At 42.9% G+C, this 21,489-nt stretch overlaps 2 protein-coding genes across 7 annotated transcripts in view; one reads left to right on the top strand and one right to left on the bottom strand.

The window, feature by feature from the left end:
- LOC116845413 overlaps positions 1–16,602 on the top strand; it is a 22,228-nt gene extending 5,626 nt beyond the window's left edge. Inside the window, exons 2-3 of the mRNA XM_032818079.1 lie at positions 4,162–4,222; positions 12,630–16,602. Coding sequence (XP_032673970.1) covers positions 4,162–4,222; positions 12,630–12,924 — 356 coding nt within the window. The 3' untranslated portion in view covers positions 12,925–16,602. The remainder of the gene's footprint in view (positions 1–4,161; positions 4,223–12,629) is intronic.
- LOC116845412 (transmembrane protein 192) lies at positions 16,571–19,784 on the bottom strand. 6 transcript variants are annotated; one of them, XM_032818073.1, is made up of 4 exons: positions 19,408–19,784; positions 18,596–18,730; positions 18,121–18,517; positions 16,571–17,690 (listed from the first exon to the last, which is right to left on the bottom strand). In XM_032818073.1, exons 1-4 carry the CDS (start codon positions 19,444–19,446, stop codon positions 17,440–17,442), a joined length of 822 nt encoding a protein of 273 aa, XP_032673964.1. In that variant the 5' UTR covers positions 19,447–19,784; the 3' UTR covers positions 16,571–17,439. The 6 variants fall into 6 exon arrangements, with proteins under 6 accessions (XP_032673964.1, XP_032673968.1, XP_032673966.1 ...); XM_032818077.1 differs by having other exon boundaries at positions 18,596–18,763; positions 19,404–19,777; XM_032818075.1 differs by having other exon boundaries at positions 19,404–19,777.
- Positions 19,785–21,489: the final 1,705 nt, after the last annotated feature.

The following is a 21,489-nucleotide window of genomic DNA, read 5'->3' as shown; positions in this document are numbered from 1 at the left end:
CTCTCTCTCTCTCTCTCTCTCTCTCTCTCTCTCTCTCTCTCTCTCTCTCTCTCTCTCTCTGATGCAAACACAAGCGCGAGGGTTAGTTCGCCGGTTGAAATGAAAATCAAAATCGACCGAGGGAGATGTCGGGACCGATGAGTCGGCACTTTTGCACCAATTGGCGAGTCGGCGCGCTTATCGCGATCACGGTGTTAGAACGAAAGCACGTGACGACGTTTAATTAACCGTTGCATTAATGAAGCGACGTAAGCAGTGGTACACGGGGCCAAGGCTTCGATTGAGCAAGAAGAGAAGGCCAATTAAAGATACACGTTAGAGACATTAGAATCCAAACGCATTCGGCAACGCGGAGAATATTTGTTGGGTGTTTCTTCGTTTTCGTTATGAGTCGCTTGTTCTCACGCAACTTGTGCGAATGTGCCAGACTCTACTTGGAGCCTCATTTAAGATATGAATAATCTGCCACTTGTATCGTTTTGCATTCCCGAGGCACGATACATAACGTAGATTTACATTTTTGATTGCCGGGTAACTCGGCATCGCAACAAAGGTGCGCGTGTCACACGAGGATTATTCGTGACAACTCACGAGAGGCCGATGTATGTATCTGTTACGACGCGTAATACAGAAATCGATGGTAATTATAGTATTTGTATGTACATTATGTGGCTCACGTAATGGCACGTAGAGGGATGTCTCGCAAAGTCACGCGACGAATCTTGCAAGTACACTTGCCGACGAATCGCCCGGAATCGTGGAATCGACTCGGCCTTCGAATTGACATTTTAAGCGAGATTACACGATACATTTAATAGAAGATATTCACTAACAATTGATTTCGCAAAAGAAGCTTTTAGATTCTGTGAAGATACGATTCGCTGCCTCACACCTCGGACATTTGTGGCAAATAAATGTTGAAGAGTTGGAAAATGGAAATGATCTTTGCGAATTTTAAACACGGCGGAAAAGTCGAATCGAAAATTGCGCTCATTGTGGCAATTAATCATAACTGCTACCGCTAACAGGTTAATTCATGAAATAATCTGCACGATCGTGACCTTTCGCATTGAATCGTAATCCTGCACCATCGTGTAATCCGACAAGTGCGCTTCCGCTGTATCAATTAATGCATGTAACCAGGCAATTACAAAAAGGTCAGAACTATTCCGTCGCGCTTTTTCTCTCTGTCTTTCTGTCTCTCTCCCTCTCTCTTTCTTTCCAATTCTTATTATTGCTCAATATCGAAAGTCCACCTCCATTGATTTCAAATTTATCGACATTTGCCGCAGACAAACGGAGAATCATAACATAATAATTGTCTCTCGTTTAAAAATCCATGCCTTTTTCCCTTTAAGCGTCGCAAAAGTTCAGAGACCAAATGTAACTCGAAGCGTCCGAATAAAAATGAGACCTCTCGGGAGAAATACGATCGTGCCGGGGAAAGCAGCCTCCTCTCGAGAAAATCTCGCCGCGAGTGACTCGATATTACGCGCGACGGCCAATCGATCTTCATTAAATAGAGACAAGGGCTGCAATTTGCATAGAAAAATCGAAGGCGTGCGCGTCTCATAAATGATGAGAGAAGACCGACCGGTATATGTCAGTGTCAGTCGCATTATACCACCCGCCGCCCCGAGAATATCGATCTATCACGATCGAGACGTCAGTCCCGTCATTTGGGCGAAACGATCGACAATTTGTAGACCCACCACTCGTTTGGTGGACTGATCGATATTCCTTCTGACATCTCCGACAAAGTCGGCGCTTCCACGTCTCAATTGTAAAATATCGATAGGCCAGCCGTTGTCCATTTACTGCTCGATATCGACCTCGCGATATCGACGTCGCGGATTGGGCCAGTTAATTTGACGCGTCACGGTTCGCGGTCTTTCGCATATGATACTCGTCCGAAGCACGCTCGTGAGTTTATTACGTCGCGTTGACATTTGTTTAATAGACTCGTAAGACGCAAGTACACGCAGGAAAATGCATACTGCATCGAAGAAAGTGTTGCTTATTTCAAATGTTTCGTGCAAGTTTACGTTTGGTAAGAAAATCCGTCACAAGTTCATCGTTCAATTTTCCATCTTCCAACTCTTCAACGTTCATAAGCATCAAATTTATTCAAAATATATTCTGGATCCCAGTAAGTTTGGCATTTCAATCAAGAATGTTAAACTGAAAAAACTTCAGTTTGCTTGATGATACACACAATCAAATCAACTTTCTGTTCGGTAAAGTTTTATGATACTCTTATAAAGAGAATAATTTTTTTTCGGGTATATAATAACGAGCTTTTTTAAGATGGATATATTTTCAGACTCTCTTTGTTGAAGATGAACATTGCTCTAAAGAAGAGAAATAAAAGAAGAGATAAAATGAACAATCGCTTTTCTTAGCAATAGAATGATATTTCTCCGTGTGCGTTTAAGTCCAAAAGAACGAAAAGCACAACTCGGCTAACATTCATCTTACACAACCTCGCAGAATTTCCCGGAGGATATTTCGATAATACTTCAATATCAAAAATAATATTTCGTTATTACGAAACGATGAGACAGAGTCAGGTTTGTGCATTGAGAAGACGCACATTTGGCTCGCGAAAGCGTAACCTCCGTGGGACGTTACTCCAACGCAAAGGGTTAACGTCTTTATGAAGCTCGCGATTGCGCAAACAGTCATAATTTTCAGCCGTAATAATCGGCCGAATGTGACGGAGTTTTGGAATAAAGCGCCGTTGATATCTCGATCGGATCGTCTCCCTCGGGATTTCGGAGCTTTCGGGGGAAACGTCTCGCGGACACGCACTCGTTGTCTCGGGATAAATGGGGTACATTTCGTCGGCGAGATAGTCTTCTCGGAGACGCGTGACGTCGCCGCTCGAGCACAGCACGGTAATGTCTCCCGAGGAAAGGGCCTCGTTGTCCGAGCCCGAATCGCGACGACGTTGTCTCTGACGAGCAAGTTTCGCGCGTCGTTAAACCTTAAGCACCAACGTGTCGTCCCCCACGGATGGAAATGCATAATGATACCTCGGGGCCGGCAAATATGCGCGCGCGCACTGTCGTAATTTCGGAGATGAAGCATAGGTACACTTTGCGTCTTAATTGTCGAGCACTAATCGGCACTTTGCGTTAAAGCGCTGGGAAATCCGGCGAAAATGAAAGTAGCCGAAAATTAGCCGCTCGAAAATAAAAGGGAGAGAGGAAAAAAGGGGGGAGAGATTACATTCTTGCTTTTTTTCCACACTTCTTTTTGTGCGTCCATAATCTTAATTTGTCATGTATAAGGTAAAGGATCTTACTGTTAAGGAGTTTATTCACCGGGTTTTAGGACAAGGGGTTACTCATAAATTCATTATTTATTAAACAAAATTACGTTTTCATATATTTATTATGGTTTGCAATCAACTATTACACAAAAACAGTCTAGTGAATACTAGTGAATATTCTTTCTTCTATGCCGCGTTTCCTAATATGTAACATTTATAACGGCAAATGTTTTTACCTGGATGGTATCATTTTTTACGAAGTTAGATTTGAATAACGGTCGTCTTTGTCGCTTCTACCGTAAATTGATACGTGCGAAATTGCGATATTTAGTACAAAATTTTTCATAAGCCGTGCAGATGCATCCTTTGAAACTACAAATGTGTTTTATTGTGATAAATGTTACGTTAAATTTTGGCATAATTTTAAGCATTTTGGTTCAAGTGAATAAACTCCTTAATGTGGAAGTCTCGTAGACAAACTACTATCGTCACTCATCCTCTCTCTTTCCTCTATGTTTTTCTAATACCGTGTAACTTCAAGTTTGCGTTCCTTCGGCCCTGTCACGTTTGTAATTAAAGGGCATTCGTGAATTCTACTCGCGTTCGAGAATAATGGTAATATTGTTTTACGTGGCAGGGAGAGAGAGAGAGTGTGTGTGTGTGTGTAGCTTCGTTTCGCGTGAAGAAACGCGCAAGACGAAGAGCCTTTCTTCGTTTGCATTGAAGCGATTTGCACGAGCAAAGGGAAGTCGATTTGCTTAATATAACAAACTGAGCGAGCGAATAACGACGGCAAGGTCACGACAAAAAGTGCGATATTTTCTTTTGTTCCTTTTTTTTTTGCAAACAGTTACATATCACAACTTACGTGTTCTCATTCGTTGCAGGATCGTTACCTGATATCGCAGTGACGATGGCATCGGGCAGGGAGATCCATGGTGCTTTCAGGTGAGCTGGATTTTACGACGTAAACGTTGACGCGGGAGATTTGGCATCTGAAGTGAAATCCTGTTTCCTGAAAAACGGATCGACATCACTTTATCGACACTTCTCTTTTCACGTTTATTCTATCGCTGACGTATTCGATAAATAGCGATAATTACTCTTTGATTATAAAAATAATGAAATGAAATATTCGAAAAATAATTACTATTGAAATTGTTTTTTCGCGTCTATCCCCCTCTCTCACACGTCAGCATTTCGCACGAATGAAGTTAAAAGAGGAGGAAAACGGGGAAGAGGATAGTCTAGCTGGCTCGTGCCAAAGATTTTCGCGGGTTTACGCTTCGCGCGCGGCCTTTGGAAATTCGTTGTTAACGGTTCACTAAGCGTCTATGCACGCGAACGTACCGCACGAGAACACCGTATAAACTTTTCACGAGTGCGTGTTCCGGCAGACGCACCGGAAAGAAGTCCCACTCAGTTATTTCGAGGCTTTTCGTGGGTGTACGTGCGTTTTCACGCGACCTTTACCGATTCGGCGTAGGTGTGAGCGAATAAAGCGGCAGGGCACTTTAACGTCGGTGCGTCGATACTGCAATAAATAGAAACGCTTAAAAATTTAATATCCCGCTACCTTTATGCACTTCGATATCGAATGTTGCGAAAGAGCTCGATATTACGCGGCATTATCATTACGCGAAGGCACCGACGACACTCGGGAGCGATTGTGAATTCAGGTAACATCGGGTCTGTTATTTTAAGATATCGCTATCGCACACGGAAAAAGATCTCCGTTCGTGCAAATGAATAGGGGTCAGATGAAAATTCGACGACGTGAAATGACGCCTCTGTTGTCGCGAAACGAGAACACTTATTTATATTAAAATTCGCTTGTAATAACCGAGAACAATTAGCTGGCCATAGTTATGCAAGAAACTTATGATCCCGAAAATTATGATCTTTGAGTTTTCGTTTTACCAATTTTCTACATCAAACCCTTGTGGGTGCCTAAGTTTAATTAAAAAGTAGTTTTTTTTATTTTCGACTAGTTGTGCTATTTTTTATTACTTACGTTCTCTTCGTTGCTTTAAAGGTTAAACTTGTCAGTGAATACCCTAGAAGAGAAGAAAATTGACGATGCTCGACTTCTTGAACGATTGCGATAGAACTCCAGTGTTATCTATTATCTTCAAATTATATGTCAAGCTTTTATTTCCATTTTTCTCGAAAATGAAGAATGGACTTCATGTGGATTAGATCATTCTTGCATAACTACGGCCAACTGAACCGAGTGGAAACCTTCTGCAGGAATCCTGCAACCGAGTTTCTCACCTAGTCACTATTCTCACCACAGGCAACGGAAAATCCAATTACACTCCAACGGAATTATAATTTTTCCGTGCATCTATAACGTCAACCAAGGAGATTTCCGCCGCAGATCAAGAGACGCGAACTATGTGTGCGCGACCGGAGTCAGATTGCGCTTCAATTCAAATGGAAATTGAAGATATGTATCCCCTTATCAGTGAGAAATTTTCTCTTCAGTTTTCCGCAGTAAGAGATATCCTCCTGGTACAGTAAAATCTCGGTAAAATCTCGCAGCAGAGACGACATTATCGCGCGCGAATAATGGACAGAGTCCTCCGTTAATCGGCGTATTTCCGCCGCATTTAATGCATATTAAATGTAATTGCACGGGAATTATATGCGGCAGAAATTACAATTGCGTCCAACATCGTCTCGGCGAGAGAGATACACCACAGATAGACGGCTGTGAGCAAAACTCTCGCGTCTTTAGAGTTGCCCGGCGATGATCTCGACTCACGTCGACTCGCGACGAAAGCACCGCGAAATGTCGCTCCAGAAAGTCGCGTTTTCGGCTTGTTGCACTCGTGGCAATTACCATGCGCCAGATTAGCCACGACCGGCCGCGAGCAGAAAAACTTCGCGTTTACATGCAAAAAAAGAATTAGCTTCCAGAGCTAAAAAATAGCTGTGGCAGATAAGATGTGTCACTGAAATAAGGACAGCTAATGTCGATACTACCGAAGCTAAATTTATTCGCTATTAAGGGGATGCTGAAGCTGAAAACTTTACCGACAGAACACTGACATTTTTCTGCAAAGTTTACGTCGTATTGGTTACACAGAATTACAAATGCTTTTACGCAATGAAAGTACGTGCAAAGATAAATTGAAGCATTGCTCGATATGTGATGAAAACGAATAAAAAATTTTTTATGTAAAATATCAATCTGTCATTTAGCGTAATGTTTGCCTAATCCAAAAGTTTCGCAGCTTGTACATGCCGAAAGTGTGGATGCTCTAAACAGAAAAATTTTGAAGAACATTGCTCTACTTTCGCATCTGTCTTTAAAAGCTTAAAAATATCGAAAAAATTTGCAGAAAGATCTTTGCACATATATGGTTAAGTTGAATATGGTAAAACAAAACAACACACATTCACGTAATTTTTGTGTATACAAGAAATACAAAAAAGATAGCGTGATTATGTTAGTGACGATCGTCTCTGTATTATCGACATGGTTCGAGTTCATCATCGACTCCAGCATCCCCTTAAACTTAGACGCTACAGCGAGAAATATTAGCTGCTAGAAATAAATGAGTGTAACAAATGATTGTAGCTGTACGGCAAACTTCTTTAATATATGCATACGATAAGAAATTTAGGAATAACTGCCATTTTCTTAGCTACTTGAAATAATATGCATTTTTAATGTCACCTAATATATTTGTATTTCATAGCAAACGCATCTTAGCTGTCATAGCCAATTCTTAAGTGACAGCTAAACGATTAGCCTTTTGACTAAGTTTAAATCAGCTACCGCGGTTTAGCTGATATTACTAAATAATTTTTTTGCGTGTAGCGTAGGCACGGGGTAATTTTATTCTCAGCGACGTTGGCTTATTTTTATTATGCTCTTACAGGCAGCATCGATCTCTCGCGCGCCGTCAGTTGACGTCGTTCGATTTCATAGTCCTTCGTAAGTAATGCAACGACTAGTAGTACGCCGTCATAGACAGAGGCTGAATGAAAAAACAACGGGGAGAGAGTGACGGGGGTCGTGAGGAGGGGGGAGGGGGCGAACGAGTATCGAATCTATCTTTAGTGTCGCGCGGCAGAAGTTATATTCTTTCTCTTGCGTGCGCCGCCTCAACCCTTTGCGACCTACCGGTCGTAGTATCGCGTTCTACGTGAATAAATGATCTCCCGGACGTTACGCGACTGAACTGCGCCGCGCGTGTCGCACCACGTGATGTGCGCGCGATACACTTCCGCCTCCGCACGAAATGTCACGCGTGAGTACCTTCGACGCTCGTAAACGACCTTTTTTTGACTGTCCTGAAATCGATACAGTCACAGTACTCTCACGGCACTCTCCCGGCAGTCAGGCCGGCCGGAGATTGGAAAGTTCCGCACTAAATTTCAGTCGAATCGTCCGGGATCCGTTTCGTTCTCCGCCGTGGAATACCACCGCATTCATTCATGCCCGGCGATTTTCGCTAAGCCGCGCCGAGTCCTTGACGTCACGTTTAAGACGCTGTTAGAAGAGAGATTACGGTCGCAAGTATGCGTGTAAGAGCGACAGCAACATCGTAGCAAGAGAGAAAGAGAGAAAATGGAGGAGAATAAAAGAGATAGAAAAAGTTCTAAGCACCCCCGAGACGCGCGTATCATCGTGTCCTTCAGCGGATAATACTGTCTGTTAAAAATGCAAACCCATTATTGAAGCTATCGCAGAAATAAATTGGTCCGGTCTCTCTCTCTCTCTCTCTCTCTCTCTCTCTCTCTCTCTCTCTCTCTCGCGCGCGCGCACGTCATCAAGATCGATTTTCGCGCGTGTTCTGGAGCGATCGGACGTCATTCACGCAATGTTTCCTCGTCCGAATAATATCTGGAGCTGTTAGTCACTCGACAGCAGCGTGGAACGAAATGGGTAGGAATTGAAATATCACATTCGATCGAAATTCTGCAAGATTTTTCCAAATTCGAGGGCCGTGACACACGGAAAAAGTAAGCTTTGAGGGAATATTTGTGTAAAACAAGCCGAAAAATCGTCACATTAAAAAAGGAATTTTTTTTTTTAAAGAAATTACAAAATATTACCGACCCATTTTGCGATCTTTATTTCAACTAAGCTAGATGAGCCCAATTGTGGCAGCCATAAAAAAAACTCGACGTACTACGCGTCCTACTAAATAACTCTTCTAATGAGCATTATTTTTACTCATAAAAATACACACATGTCCTTTAAGCATACATAAATATATAGACAAAAACACGTTCTGAAATGTTTTGTAGTTTCTCTAAAAAAAATTTTTAAGAATAATCTGTTTTTCGACCTGTTCTAAGAGAATATCTCCTCAAGACTTAAAACAGTAAGAAAATTGTTCAATTACAGTCGATTATTATTAAATTAAGGAGACTAGTCGACCGTAATTGGTCAATTTATTTAACCTCTATAGTGGTGATTTAAAATAACCACGATTCTCCCCAAGACGGCTTTTTTTAAACAAGCGTATCCAGATTACTGCTTCCTTCCATTTTCTCTGAAGAATTTTGGAAAATGCAACACAAAATATATGTAATTTGTATGTACTGTGAATTAAAAGGAATACATAATAGTTTTAGTAAATCGAGAGATACTTAATATTTTAGCTTTTTTCCGGGCACATCACTAGAGGGGGAGTTAATGCTTATGTCTCATTGCTTGCGTTTTCATGCGTGCCATAAGCCTGACGTTGCCGCGTTATCAAAAGCGAGTGAGCCCGTGTCGTATGTGCGGCGCGGTGTATCTCGCGCGATTTCCGAAAAATCAATACTTTTCCGCGTTAACGCGCGCGGCTCTCGGCTCTCACCGAGATGACGTAACGTTTGACGTAAGCAACAATCGTTGCGGCCGCGATGCCGCAGAGAGAGAGAGAGAGAAAGAGAGAGAGAGGCGAACGTCGATAGGAACATCGGACGTCACGAGTGCCTTCGCCTTGCTTAGATCGGCGTTTTCAGGGCGGGACAGACGGACGGTCTCCTCGGGGTTAATTGGAAAGCATTCTTGTCGAGACATTTTCACGTATACAGCTTCGCGTCACACTTACGCAGAAAAAAAAGAAAAAAGAAACATTTTTCAAAAGCGCCTCGTACGGATGGAGAATTTGCGAATTCACGCGCCGCTACATAGTCTTCGCCGATTAATCTCCGCTTCGATCGTCGCCCTCTACCCTTTCGCCGTCCCTTCGACCCCGTTCCGCCGCAGCAATGTGCCGCGAAAATGATTCGCGATTACGGCAGGCGCGGCAGGCGCGCTGACAAGGCGAATATTTCGTCTGCCGTGCGCCATATATCCTCAGCCCGCGCGAAATTGATTTCGCCACTCGCTTCTGTCCCGGCTGAATGGCCTGTCCCCCCCTCCTGGTGCCAGAAAAACGGATCATCGAAAAGAAACGCGGAAATCACTACGTTCATGCCTGGTTTCACACTTTCCAACGTCAAGAGAACGCGTCTTTTCCGCATTTAAGGAGCGAATTGAACTTTCCTCATTCACTTGCCGAATCTCGGTGCGCTCGCGGAGCGCCTCGATTCTCTTTGGAAGCGAAGATTCGCTAAAGAAACATCGGCCTCGACGCCAACTTTTCTCATTTAAGTGAATATATGCTATCAGTATTCACCAAATGAATATTTATCATTTCTTAGATATTTCTTCTCTCGGTATATCCCGGAAAATTAGAGACTTGGTTCACTTTAGCGGTAAACTTATTATCGACGGTTCGCTCATCGATAAGCTAAAGTGAGTCAAGTCTTTGATTTTCCGGGATACACTGAGAGAACAGAAATATGTAAAAAATAATACATATTTATTTGGTGAGTACTAATAGCATATGTTCATTTAAATCTAAATTCTTTTGTTTAAATGAAATAAACCGAAGTTGCTTGGTAGTCGCGCGCGAGTACTTGAGAGGTGCTGAACGACTTCGTTTCGGTGTGGCGCAAAGTGGGGGTTGGAGCGCCATATTTTTCCTGCCTTCCCCTATCTAAAATGACTATGTAAAATCGTGAAGACTGATACAAGATTGTTCCTCAAAAATATCACATTTCCCTTTGAATTAACAGAAAATCTTTCGTAAAATATCCATTTCTACTCAGAATGACCCGCGACTGGCGGAAGACAGTTCTGTGTGACGCTTCGCGACGATCTGCAGCCGAAATTTGCAGGCGAAATTTGCGGCACTCGGCGCCGTGGCGTTCTCTATTTACGCTTCATGGCGCTAACAGCGATAACGCTTCCGTCTTTTTCCGCCGGTGATATCAGCCCGGGCGAAAAGAAGCTCGTAAATCCGAGCGTAAACAACGCCCTAGAACGCGAGGCGCGCCGGAGAGGGATAATTCTAGATTCGATTGTGTGTACGGCCCGTGTGCAACGGGGGGGAGAGAGAGAGAGAGAGAGAGAGAAAGAGAAAGAGAGAGAGATACCGAAGGCCCCTGATACACACCGAAACGAGACTCGGGACAGCCGCTCTCGGATCGATACTCGCCACGGTTTCCGTACGCGAACCCGACGAAATGCATGCGAGACCAAAGTAGAAATCATCCTACCCGACCGATTTCTCCCCGCCCGCACTTGCGAATGCAACGACCTTTATCGATTTGTCATATTCGCGAGTGATTCCCGCCTGATGTGACGTCATTCGCTCATGTCACGCCGTACACGGACGGCTCTGTCATCGGAGCCAGGTCGCGATACCCGCACGTAATGATCAATGTCGTAAATGTTTGCTTAAAAACACACAGCGCGGGAATGCGCGGATTCGCCGTGTTTACACCACGCCATAAAGTTATCTCTCCCTTTTGTTCTCTATTTGTTTCCTTGTCTTTCTCTGCGAGAGAGAGGCGACTGTCCGTACTAATATTATTTGTACCTGTATATGTTGCTCCAAAAGAGAGATAGAATATATATTATACTAGAGTATATATATATAATAAGTCAGTTCTTTGCTCTATTCTCTTTTTATTCTATTCTCTGATTTTGTTCACTCATCAGTAAACTGGGATACTGGAGTGTAACAATAACCAGCACGCTAAATTAAGCCACTGAACAGGCAAAAAGAGCAACAGTTAGCAAGGTATAAATTATGTACTATGACTGAGCATTTTAGATGAAGCCATTCACTTGTCTCGCGCACAGATTGTAAATATCCTAATTTTTCTATATTTTCATCGTAGTGCAGTTTTCACGGACTTCATTGAGACTTGGAAAATGATATTGTATAATATAATATATAAATAATATTGTGCAGATTAATAAACATGTTATAGATGATTCATTTTTAATTTGAAGGACGTCAAAGTCTAAGACGGCTAAACCGCTGATTGCACGTGCAATTTGCATTTTGATATTCTATCATTAGTACACTGAGAGAAAAATTATCTTAAAATCAACAAATATTTCCTTGGTGGGTGCCATTAACATATTTACTTGAATCTACATTCTCTTTACTTAGATAAAATATTGTTTACTTGATTTAAATGAAGGAAATATCCCATCAAGGAAATATTTGTTGATTTTAAGATAATTTTTCTCTCAGTGTAGAGAAAGCCTTGATTATCTAGCTGAAAATCTAAAATTCAGACAAAATGACCGCACGGAGTCTCGCTTTTCCAAAATAGACTTAAGTTTACCACAATGTAGGACCAACGCGTGTCTAAGACCGTATTCTGAACGCATAATGAACGCTAAATATGTCTCTTTGATTCCCAAGCTGAAACCACATTATAGGTGATGTTTATACAAGATAAAACAGAACTTGAAATTAAAAAGGCATATTTAGCTTTCAATATGCGATCAGAATAAGGCCTCTGTGCTCCTTCGACTACTCAGTGAGCTCTGCTTGGAGCGCACGACCCCATTACTTGAGAATGAGGGGAATCCTCTTCTGCACACTGAGATAAATATTTAAGAAATAATATATATTTATTCGCAGTGAATATTATTAATAACATATACTAATATATAAAATACTAATATATAAAATACTTTTCAATTAAAAAATATACATTTTCTTAAATATGTCCCTCAGATTAAAAATGAATCATCTATAACATGTTCATTAATCTGCACAATATTATTTTCCGAGCTTCAATGAAGTCCGTGAAAATCGCGCTACAATAATGAAAGTATAGAAAAATTATTTACAATTAAGCAGACTCTTCATGAAAGCAACTATTTATTCTATTCAAGCAAAAAAACTTAGGGATTTAAGTAAATGTGTTTTATTAGCACCCACCACAAATAAATATTTACTATTTTTAGATACTTTTTCTCTCAGTATAGAACATGTTCCCAAGCGAAAGAGACTGCCAGCATCAATACAATCGCGCTATTCTGCATTGTTTATAGCCTCATCGTGGACGACGTGGACTCGCACTCGATCCTCAGCGACGGCTCCGACCTGGACGGTCTGTCGCGCGGAAGCACCTCGCAGAACTCCGTGTCGCAGACGCCGCTGGACAGCCCGGGCGGACCCAGGGAGAGGATCAAGCAGATTCAGATGGAGGCCGAGACGAGACGCGACGAGTTCGCCAGGCTGTTGGAGGAGCACGCGCAGGTGGTGCGCAAGCTGAAGATGATGGAGGCGGAGGAGCAGCTGTCGACGACGACGACCGGAAACGTGATCGACGGCACGCACGCGTGATTTTACGTGGTCGAGGGAAAAACGGCGCCGAGAGTCGAGGTGCGACCACCATCGTCGCCACCTCCGCCGTCTCCGTCTCGTCGCGTTTCTCCTTCGTCTGTCCCGTCGACCGCGGCACATCGCCCGGACGAGCCACCGTCGTCGTCGTCGTCGTCGTGGCCTATCACGTCGCAATTTGCGATTCACGCTCGAGACGCGGACAACACTAACCTCGTCGCTAAACCTCGGGATTATTAGCCCTCGGATGTGAGGACATCCGTCGAGCACGCGGAGTGCAAGGAAGACGATGATCGGGCCACATCCGAGGGTTAATCGAAGCGAAGAGGGCTGTACGGACTCGAAACAACTTCTCTCGCTGTTTATTTCTTCTTTTGTTTCCATCACGTTTTCTCCCTTTTTTTTCTCTTTTCCCTTCGCTTTGCCGTGCTTCGGGCTGAACTCGATCGTGCTTCTTTGGTTGTCTAACGAAACGAACATCGACGGCTTGCAAGTGAAAGCTAAATTATTCAAACGCGACGCGCGGAGGATTGCTCGTTTTAATCGACGACTAGATCACCGCGGCTGAACGGAGCGATTGTTATTTTTGCATACAAACATTCGAATACATAAAGAGAGAGAGAGAGAGAGAGAGGTGAGGGAGAGAGATAGAAGAGAGTGAAGCTTGCTTCGTGCGCTGTTATACACTGTAATCAATTTATATCGTTTAAGACTTGAGATTCGTGATCGAGCGACAACTCGATTAGCGGCAATCAGGCGCTGCGCTAATCTCGAAGCAATTTCGACGGTTATATAATTTTGACGATTTCGAGGTGAAAATGCGACATCTCGAATTGTAAAAGCGACCGAACGAACGAGCGAGCTCGACGCTACGATTGACCCGGGCGTCGATCGTAGTGATCGACCGACGGGATCCAACACGGAGATTCGCGATGGAACCTGGTAAACAATCAACCTCCCGCGTGGGCGAGAGAGGGAGGGAGGGGGGGGGCAGAGGAGGGGTCGTTCTTACTTAATTCTCGTTTGCCACAAAGTCTGAAATACCACTAGACACGACAATAATGAGGAACACTCGTGAGAAAGAAAGAGAGAGGGAGAAAAAAAAAAAAAGAAAAGTAACGCACGACGCGCCGGACGTAGTGCGACCGGATGTTTTGCGTGGAACAAGTGGAACTCCCGCCCGTTCGAACTAGCTCAGCAGCAACGGCTGGCCTAAGCGTAGTACAAATTTTGCAGTCAAGAGTCTTAATAAAAAGGCGCGAGCCGAGTGGGCCGAGAGAGTTTCCGGCATATAATCTCAGAAGCTGACGAGCCGCGACGAGACGCGCCGAGCAACGCCGCCGTCGCGTCACTCGCGGGGGGGAAAGAGGGGGAGGGGGGAGGCAGGGTAGAGGGAATAGTGTCGACGAACACGTTAGCCTACTCTCGACGGGGTACAAGCTTCTACGTTTTATAGTACCGTAGAGTTGAGTGTTCCATAACAGTGTGTAAGCTAGTTTTGTATATCGTAAATACACGTGTACGATAAAGCGGTGTCTGTGTCGGGTCTGACGGAAAAAGGTGAGCACTTCAGGGTGAGCAAATGGCTTTCTTTCCATCGACCTTCGTTGATTAATCTCCTCTCCGCCATAAATCTTTTCGAATCGACAACGCAAAGCTGCAGTCTCGAAGTTCAAATTCAAGAGAAGAAAGAAACCTCACTCTTTTGCAAGAGCGTTTCGAGCGAATTTCGTTTGGAGGACTTCGGGGATTCAACTCGAAATACAATGGTCACGGTGCCAAGAACGAAAAGCTCACGCGAAATATTCACGGGGAAACGTTGGGGAATTCTGAAAGGGGGACGAGCAAACGACGATGCACCGCGAAGGAATTGATCGACGGTGCGCGAGGTAGACGAGCGTAATCAACGATAGCGCCAATCAGTAATCTAACAGCGATATCGATCGGGTGGACTCACCAACTGTATACTAGACTACAGTTTCAGTATATCGTAAGAATTATCGTAATATAGACAAGAGAGGAAAGAGACATTAACTTCGAGATTAACTTCAAGCCCGACTGTCGGGGTGCGATCGGCTCCGGGTATTTCGCAAAGCTGGAAAACAGTGGCTGAGACTATTGTTATCACGAACTGAGAAAAACAGTCTAATAGGCTAATGACACTCCATCTCGCCACAAATTTCACTCCGAGGAGTTAGGGAGTCTGTTAAAATACGGGCGGGTGGGTCTCTCTCTCTCTCTCTCTCTCTTTCTCCCGATCGAAAGAGAGAAAGAGAGAAAGAGAGTGAGCGAGAGACGCTCTGCTACTTTTCTACGCGTGCTACGTCAGATCCGCGTCTAGATATTAGACATTAGGTATCCTCATAGGCATTTATAGACTTGTAAGCATGTACGAGTATAAAGAGAGACACACGTAGAGCCGTGTTAAATAATACAGCCCTAGAGCGTAGAGGTGTCTATTGTTACACAGCGCGCCAGAGTCTACGTCTACTACGGCCCAATTGGACTCGCGCGCGCGCGCCAATTGGGCGATATCTTTACCGCTTTGATTAATTCGTAAAACGTCCCACGTCAAACGATAAGGCGCGCGATGACGCTCGTACACGATAATCGACCGAGATGACAATTGTTCGCGTTGCTCTTTATAAACTTGGCGGCACGAGGTACACACTACGGGACCGACGGAAGCTTCCAAGGAGGATGACTGGAAACAGTCCATTTCTGGTCCGTTGACGGAACCTCAGCTAATCGTTGAAAAACTGTTTCTGTAATCTTCGGGGGGAGGGACAGAAAGTTACAATTATATATTTACCAGCTCCTGGGAAAATTATGAAAATCGAGATTCAATATTCTCTCTTCGAAAACGCATTTGACAAACGTCGCCGCACGTCATCGACTGGCGCACTGTGTGAGCAAAGAGGACTGCGTCAGAATACGTAAGGAATAGACCGAGTAATTTTAGCTGCTCAGAGAAACGTAAAATGCTTTGAAGGAAATTTCGCGCAGAGGGAAGGGAGAGGGGGAGAAAAGCAATACTATGCGAGGCAATAATCTCGCCGACACACTCGGGAGGAACGCGGCCCGACGCGACGAACGAGTGCGGGGGAGAAGTTTGCGTCGATTTTCCGTGCGAGATTTCCAGGAGCATTACTATTACGTTAAGAACGCTACCTACGTACGTGTATCGTCACCGTATTGTAGTTTTTACTGTTATTATCATTCGTACGATTCTACGTGTTAGAAGGCGGCTGTACATGATATATACATTTACCACGTTTGTAATGAAATGTCGAGAAAATACGCGATTTTTATTTCGTGCGAGCGGGGAATCGCGATTCGCGACAGCGATTTTGTCGGCTCTGCTTTCTACCGTCGCAATGGCAAATGGCCATTTTAAAACTCGACAAGGTGCAGTGTAATATTATATCACACCGGGTTGATACATAATTGAGAGAACGAGCGAGCGAGAGAGAGAGAGAGAAAATGAAAGGAGAGAAAGATTTATATGTAAATTTTGGATGTATTATCGTATATACTGTGAGAATACTGCACACGCTGTTGAGTTTTAAAAAGAAAACCGCTGCTTGACTAATTATTTATATAGGCTCCTGAATAAGCGAGATAATAATGTATGTAAAACGACGGTTGCTACTGGAAAAAAATATACATATATTTTATTGAGTTGACAATGAGCATACAATTACATTTTCTATCACAGTAAACACTTTTGATTTTCCCTCAAGCACGCAAGATCAACGCGACAATGTTAACAAACGCGTGTCCACACTCTTTTTAAAAGAATATTATATTTGGCATTTCGTTGATCGATCGCAATTGCGCGGGCGATCCGTGTTACACGGTAGCTCTTACGCAATACCAGTCGCATCGGTAACTTGTCGAATCTAACATTTTTACAGGAGATAACGTCTACAGATAGGTAAATTATCCTAAAAACAAAGCAGCAGCTTTGATGAGAAAGCAGATGAAGACTTATAATGGGATATGACGCGACGCGACACGACACAATAAATGGAAATGTACAACTGAGCTACGAGGCAACGCCAACGGGAAAATAATTGCTGAAATATACAGAATGAGAAAACGCAAACATTTCGAACACTGGTCTACGCCGAATGGCATCTACATCTGGGCGCTAACTTGTTAGCATCGCGAGGGTCAAGTATCGGTGTAACAGTTGAAATGATATTTGATATAAAATTATTATAAAATTCCATATCAAATAATACAATATTATGTAATAGTTAAAACAATATTTGATATAAAATTATTATATATTAATATTATTAATAAATTAATATATATATATTAATTATGGATGTTTGTGTAATCTGCATAAAATTATTTGAAATAGAATTTCGTTCGAGCTAAATGTGTCGCGTGGATGACGGCTGAAGAACGAAAATGTTGGCAAAGCTTCGACCAAGATGAAGATTAATTCAACTGTATGTTATACTTTGTAAGAAGGATATGTAGTATTAGTATTTATTACTTCACGGATCAGTTTATTACTTCAGTCTCTCTGCGCTGAGATACCAGCAGCATTATTCTGTGACTTAACTGAACATTATGATCCCTCAGGTATCTTATCAAATCCGCCTGCTTTTCCAACAGTTCCTCCAAATTCGATCCTCTTGGATGATAACCGATCTCGCCGCCTCCGGCGTAGGAGTCTCGAGTGAAGGACGATAGCCATTCCTCGCGAGTGACGTCGGCCGGTGGACGTAATCGATTAAATCTCATAACTCTCTCTATCCGAGGAACAAATACGATACTAAATATACATGTGTATATGCATATGGACAAGCCATAATAACATATAAACAATTGGGGATTAACGAAGCGAGAGGGATAGTGCATTTCAAGATGCACGATTTCAAGATAGTTACTTTGAGAGGAGTGTTAGCATACAAGCAGATCAATTAAAATTCATACTCTGAAAATGCTTCTCTTCTTACAATCAAAATATCACGAAAGTATTTCGATAAAACACGACTAGTACTCTTCGAAATTGTTATCAAAATTCTTTCGATGCTTCCGAAAACTTGCCTTTCGTGAAATCACGACTCGTTCGTTCAACTCAAAGCTATTTACAGCAATAAGAGATCGCAAGTTTCCGCCAAGGAATGCCTCCTCTCTCTTGGCCAAATTGGATATTTTCGTTTCTCACGAGGTACTTACTGATGTAATTAAGGTAAACTGGCACGATTATCATGAGTTCCACAGTGGACAGCAGAAGGATGTAGTTAAGTGGTGTGAGCCACTCCGATTTTCTACAATACTGCTCATAGTCGACTTTGTGTGTATGGTGTAGAATCACGGCTAGAAGCAAGTAGCAGGCGTTCCACAATGACGTGATAAACAAAGGCGTCCTCACTTGTTGATATGTCGCTTGATAAAAATCTAAATAACCGTTAATACGCAATTTGTGGTGTCTGGTCTTGATAGCGTGATCTGCCACCAATACTATGAGCCAGTAGATGCAGTGAAGGTACAGATATATAAAATATGTGTCACATTTGTTCCTCTCCTCTGGCCAAACAGACACAAAGACAATCCCAGTGATCCCCAAGGAGACCTACGGCACAAAAGTTTCCATAATTCCTGAGACTAGCCTTTAATTAACGTAATACAGCAAAACAAGAGGTACACCTACTCCAAGGAAAAGTGAGATCGATGCAATTGGCGCAGTATTCAACGGCTGGAAATTGTCCTCTTCCTGGGAACTCAAGATTGGCTGAAAACATTCCTCCTCATCCATGTTGAGGGGTGCGTCAAAAAATACAGCTCCCTGGTATAGAGAGGCCTAGTTTAACGTCTAACACTTAGGAAAACAGGTGAAATCGCACATCAGCTACTAAAGGATGGTGGAGCAAGTGTCCCAGTAAATATCAACGGCAAAAAGAAAGTGATACATATCGCAGGAAGAGATAAGAAAAACTTGACTCTTTTATATTTGAGATGCGCTCTGACGCGATAACGACACGTCCTCGAAATTCTTCACTCACTGACACTGACTTTGCAACACAACAGCTTACGAACGAGACTCTCGACTAAGAATATAACTTACGTATTTACAATGCACACCTACGACGTGTTTCTACGCAGTCAGCGTACATTGACGAGACGACGGAAACGCGTTTGTGACCGGAACAAAGTTCGCTGCTAACCTCTGTACAGCGCGTTTTTCTTTCTTTGTTGCCCGCGTACTACGACTACGACATTGAATTCGTGTGGCAAAGAGAGGCTCGTTATGAACCAGATCCAAACAACTCGAGACGCGAGTTCGAAACGACGTACTGTGACGCGGCGCGAGGCAAGGTTAGGATCAAGTTAGGTTATGTTATGTTTACGTCCGCGAAAGAGAGAGAGAGAGAGAGGGAGACGTCGACGGCTAAGAACGCGCACAAGCCACATCGCGCAATGCACCTGTATCGATCGCGATACACGACACGTGTACATACTCACGCTCCCAGAAGTGCTCGAATTCCGTACAAGACTGACCATGCCACACGACTTTGCGTCACCCTGACCCCAGCTGCATCAAAAAGCGAAAGAAATGATCGCTACGACCGCTTGTCGCTACTGACTAACCACTCGAGTTGACTCGAGTGAGATGCACTGGGGGTGCGCTTACGCAACGCCCGACGCAACGTCGGCGTCATTCATTGAAGCAATGACTGTTAGTCGGCTGCTTGGAGCTCGCTCGAGGGAGGTGTTGGAGAAGGGGCGCTCCTCCAACCCCGGCGAAATCGTTCGCCTTATATTCGAGAAAAAGTCGCGACTGGAAATCAACGATTAAAAAACGCTGACAACACATTTGTTTTTAATATTTCTTATAAAAAAATCCTTGAAATTTTATTAGAAGAAAATATTTCTTTATGCAAACTCGTAATATTATTTGACGGGCATTCGAGTCTATATCAATACTCGTTTTAGGACATGACTCAAATTTCTCATTAAGATCTTTATTTTACGGTTCGAGATGTAAATGCGCGAGTATCGTGTTATCTGCTTTTCCATCAACTTACAGAGTTTTCTCCCGGTGAGTGAACAGCGGCGAACGAATAATACTTGGAGCCTCAACGTTTCCAACGGTTTACTCCGAGATATTCTCTGTAATTGTTTAAATGGCACTTTGTCATAACACACGCGCGAAACTCACTATCGGCACTCCCGGCGATGATCATTCGCGCGTACGACGTGCGTTCCCAGCGAGCCAAAACCATGAGAAACATACGACAGCTTTTCGAGCCGTTGCGTCATGATATGTTTTGTACTTTCGATTGACTCACTGCAGCGCTTGAGATGCTCGAAACGATTGGACGCGCCGCAAACTTCGCTCGGTACTGCCGGTTAATCGTTCCGCAAGACGCTTTGAGTGTTTACTTTCGGCGGCTGTCCAACTGCGTTATACATGTGTGAACTTCGACAAGTATACGAAACTCACTTTCAGGACTCCCGGCGCGATTGTTCACGGGCGAAACTCACGCTCAGCCAGTCGATGTCGCGAAATATACCGGACGGCGTCACGAGATCGCCTTGCCGCGCCATGTTTGTGCTCGGAACGGAATTGCATATGGCGGCGATCGAGAATCTCGAGATGGTGTTTCTCGATAGTGATGTATCGATATACCCTTCGATATCGACGTATCGATGCATCGCGTAATCCCCCCGTTTGACGTGATAACCTGCAATTATAGGGTCGTGCATTTATTTACGAGAAGTCGCGCGATTCATAGCACGCACGATGAAACATCCCATACAGCACAAATCTTCAAAGGACGTTCTAAGGACATTCATACATCTTAAGAATCCAAGAATTCATACGTCCAAGAATATTCTCTGAAAATTCTGTACTATCTGGGATATGACAAGGAAAATATAATTTATCCTTAGCGAAGTTGTATTATACATGACCTCGAGAGGATTCCTCAAAAGGAAAATATCTTACATCCAAGGAAAAGAACTTTAGTTGCAAGATATTATTTCCTGCAATTCTATGTTCTAAGCGAAAAAATATTCCTCTTCTAATGAAGTAGATTAATAATCAGAAATTTGTTAGATATTATTCTTTCTTCCTTTTGTAGGAATCAAGAAACATGTGTTTACTTAAAGCAAAATGCCCTCTTATTGGAAGAAATTTCAATTAAGAATTTACTTCGCTAATTTCGCTACTCAGGAAATAACAAGTAACAGTAACATAACATCTATGTTACAATTTCTCACTCAACAATATAATTGTTACATAACACATGTATTATATATTGTTGAGTAGGAAATTGTAACATTGAAGTTACTTGGTATTTACTGAATAAGAGTGAAATTATATTTTTGAAGATGTACGAAATAATAGTAGTAGCAACGATTGCAATACACACACAATTAGAGTTAATATTGCATCAGAAATCATCAATATTGCACTGAAAGAAAAAATAGTTGATTTAAATAAAATTATAGTTTTAGGTCCCAATCATATTTTTTGGTTACTCTAACACGAAAATAGTAATAATAATATGCAGGTAAAATTATTGTCACTAATAACTATGA

The sequence above is a fragment of the Odontomachus brunneus genome, unplaced genomic scaffold, assembly GCF_010583005.1.
Source record: "Odontomachus brunneus isolate Ranch 3 - 2012 unplaced genomic scaffold, Obru_v1 Obru_scaffold_051, whole genome shotgun sequence".
Lineage (NCBI taxonomy): Eukaryota > Metazoa > Arthropoda > Insecta > Hymenoptera > Formicidae > Odontomachus > Odontomachus brunneus.
Note: the sequence above shows the minus strand (reverse complement) of the source record. Positions and strands in the feature narration are given on the sequence as shown.

Bases quoted from the DNA above. Each gene is read 5' to 3' on its own strand.
- LOC116845412 (XM_032818073.1), bottom strand. From the start codon at position 19,446: ATGGTCAGTCTTGTACGGAATTCGAGCACTTCTGGGAGC. The intron at 18,731-19,407 runs GTGAGTATGTAC...TCTCTATACCAG, and splicing joins ATTCGAGCACTTCTGGGAGC to GGAGCTGTATTTTTTGACGC. The intron at 18,518-18,595 runs GTAGGTGTACCT...TTTGTGCCGTAG, and splicing joins CGATCTCACTTTTCCTTGGA to GTCTCCTTGGGGATCACTGG.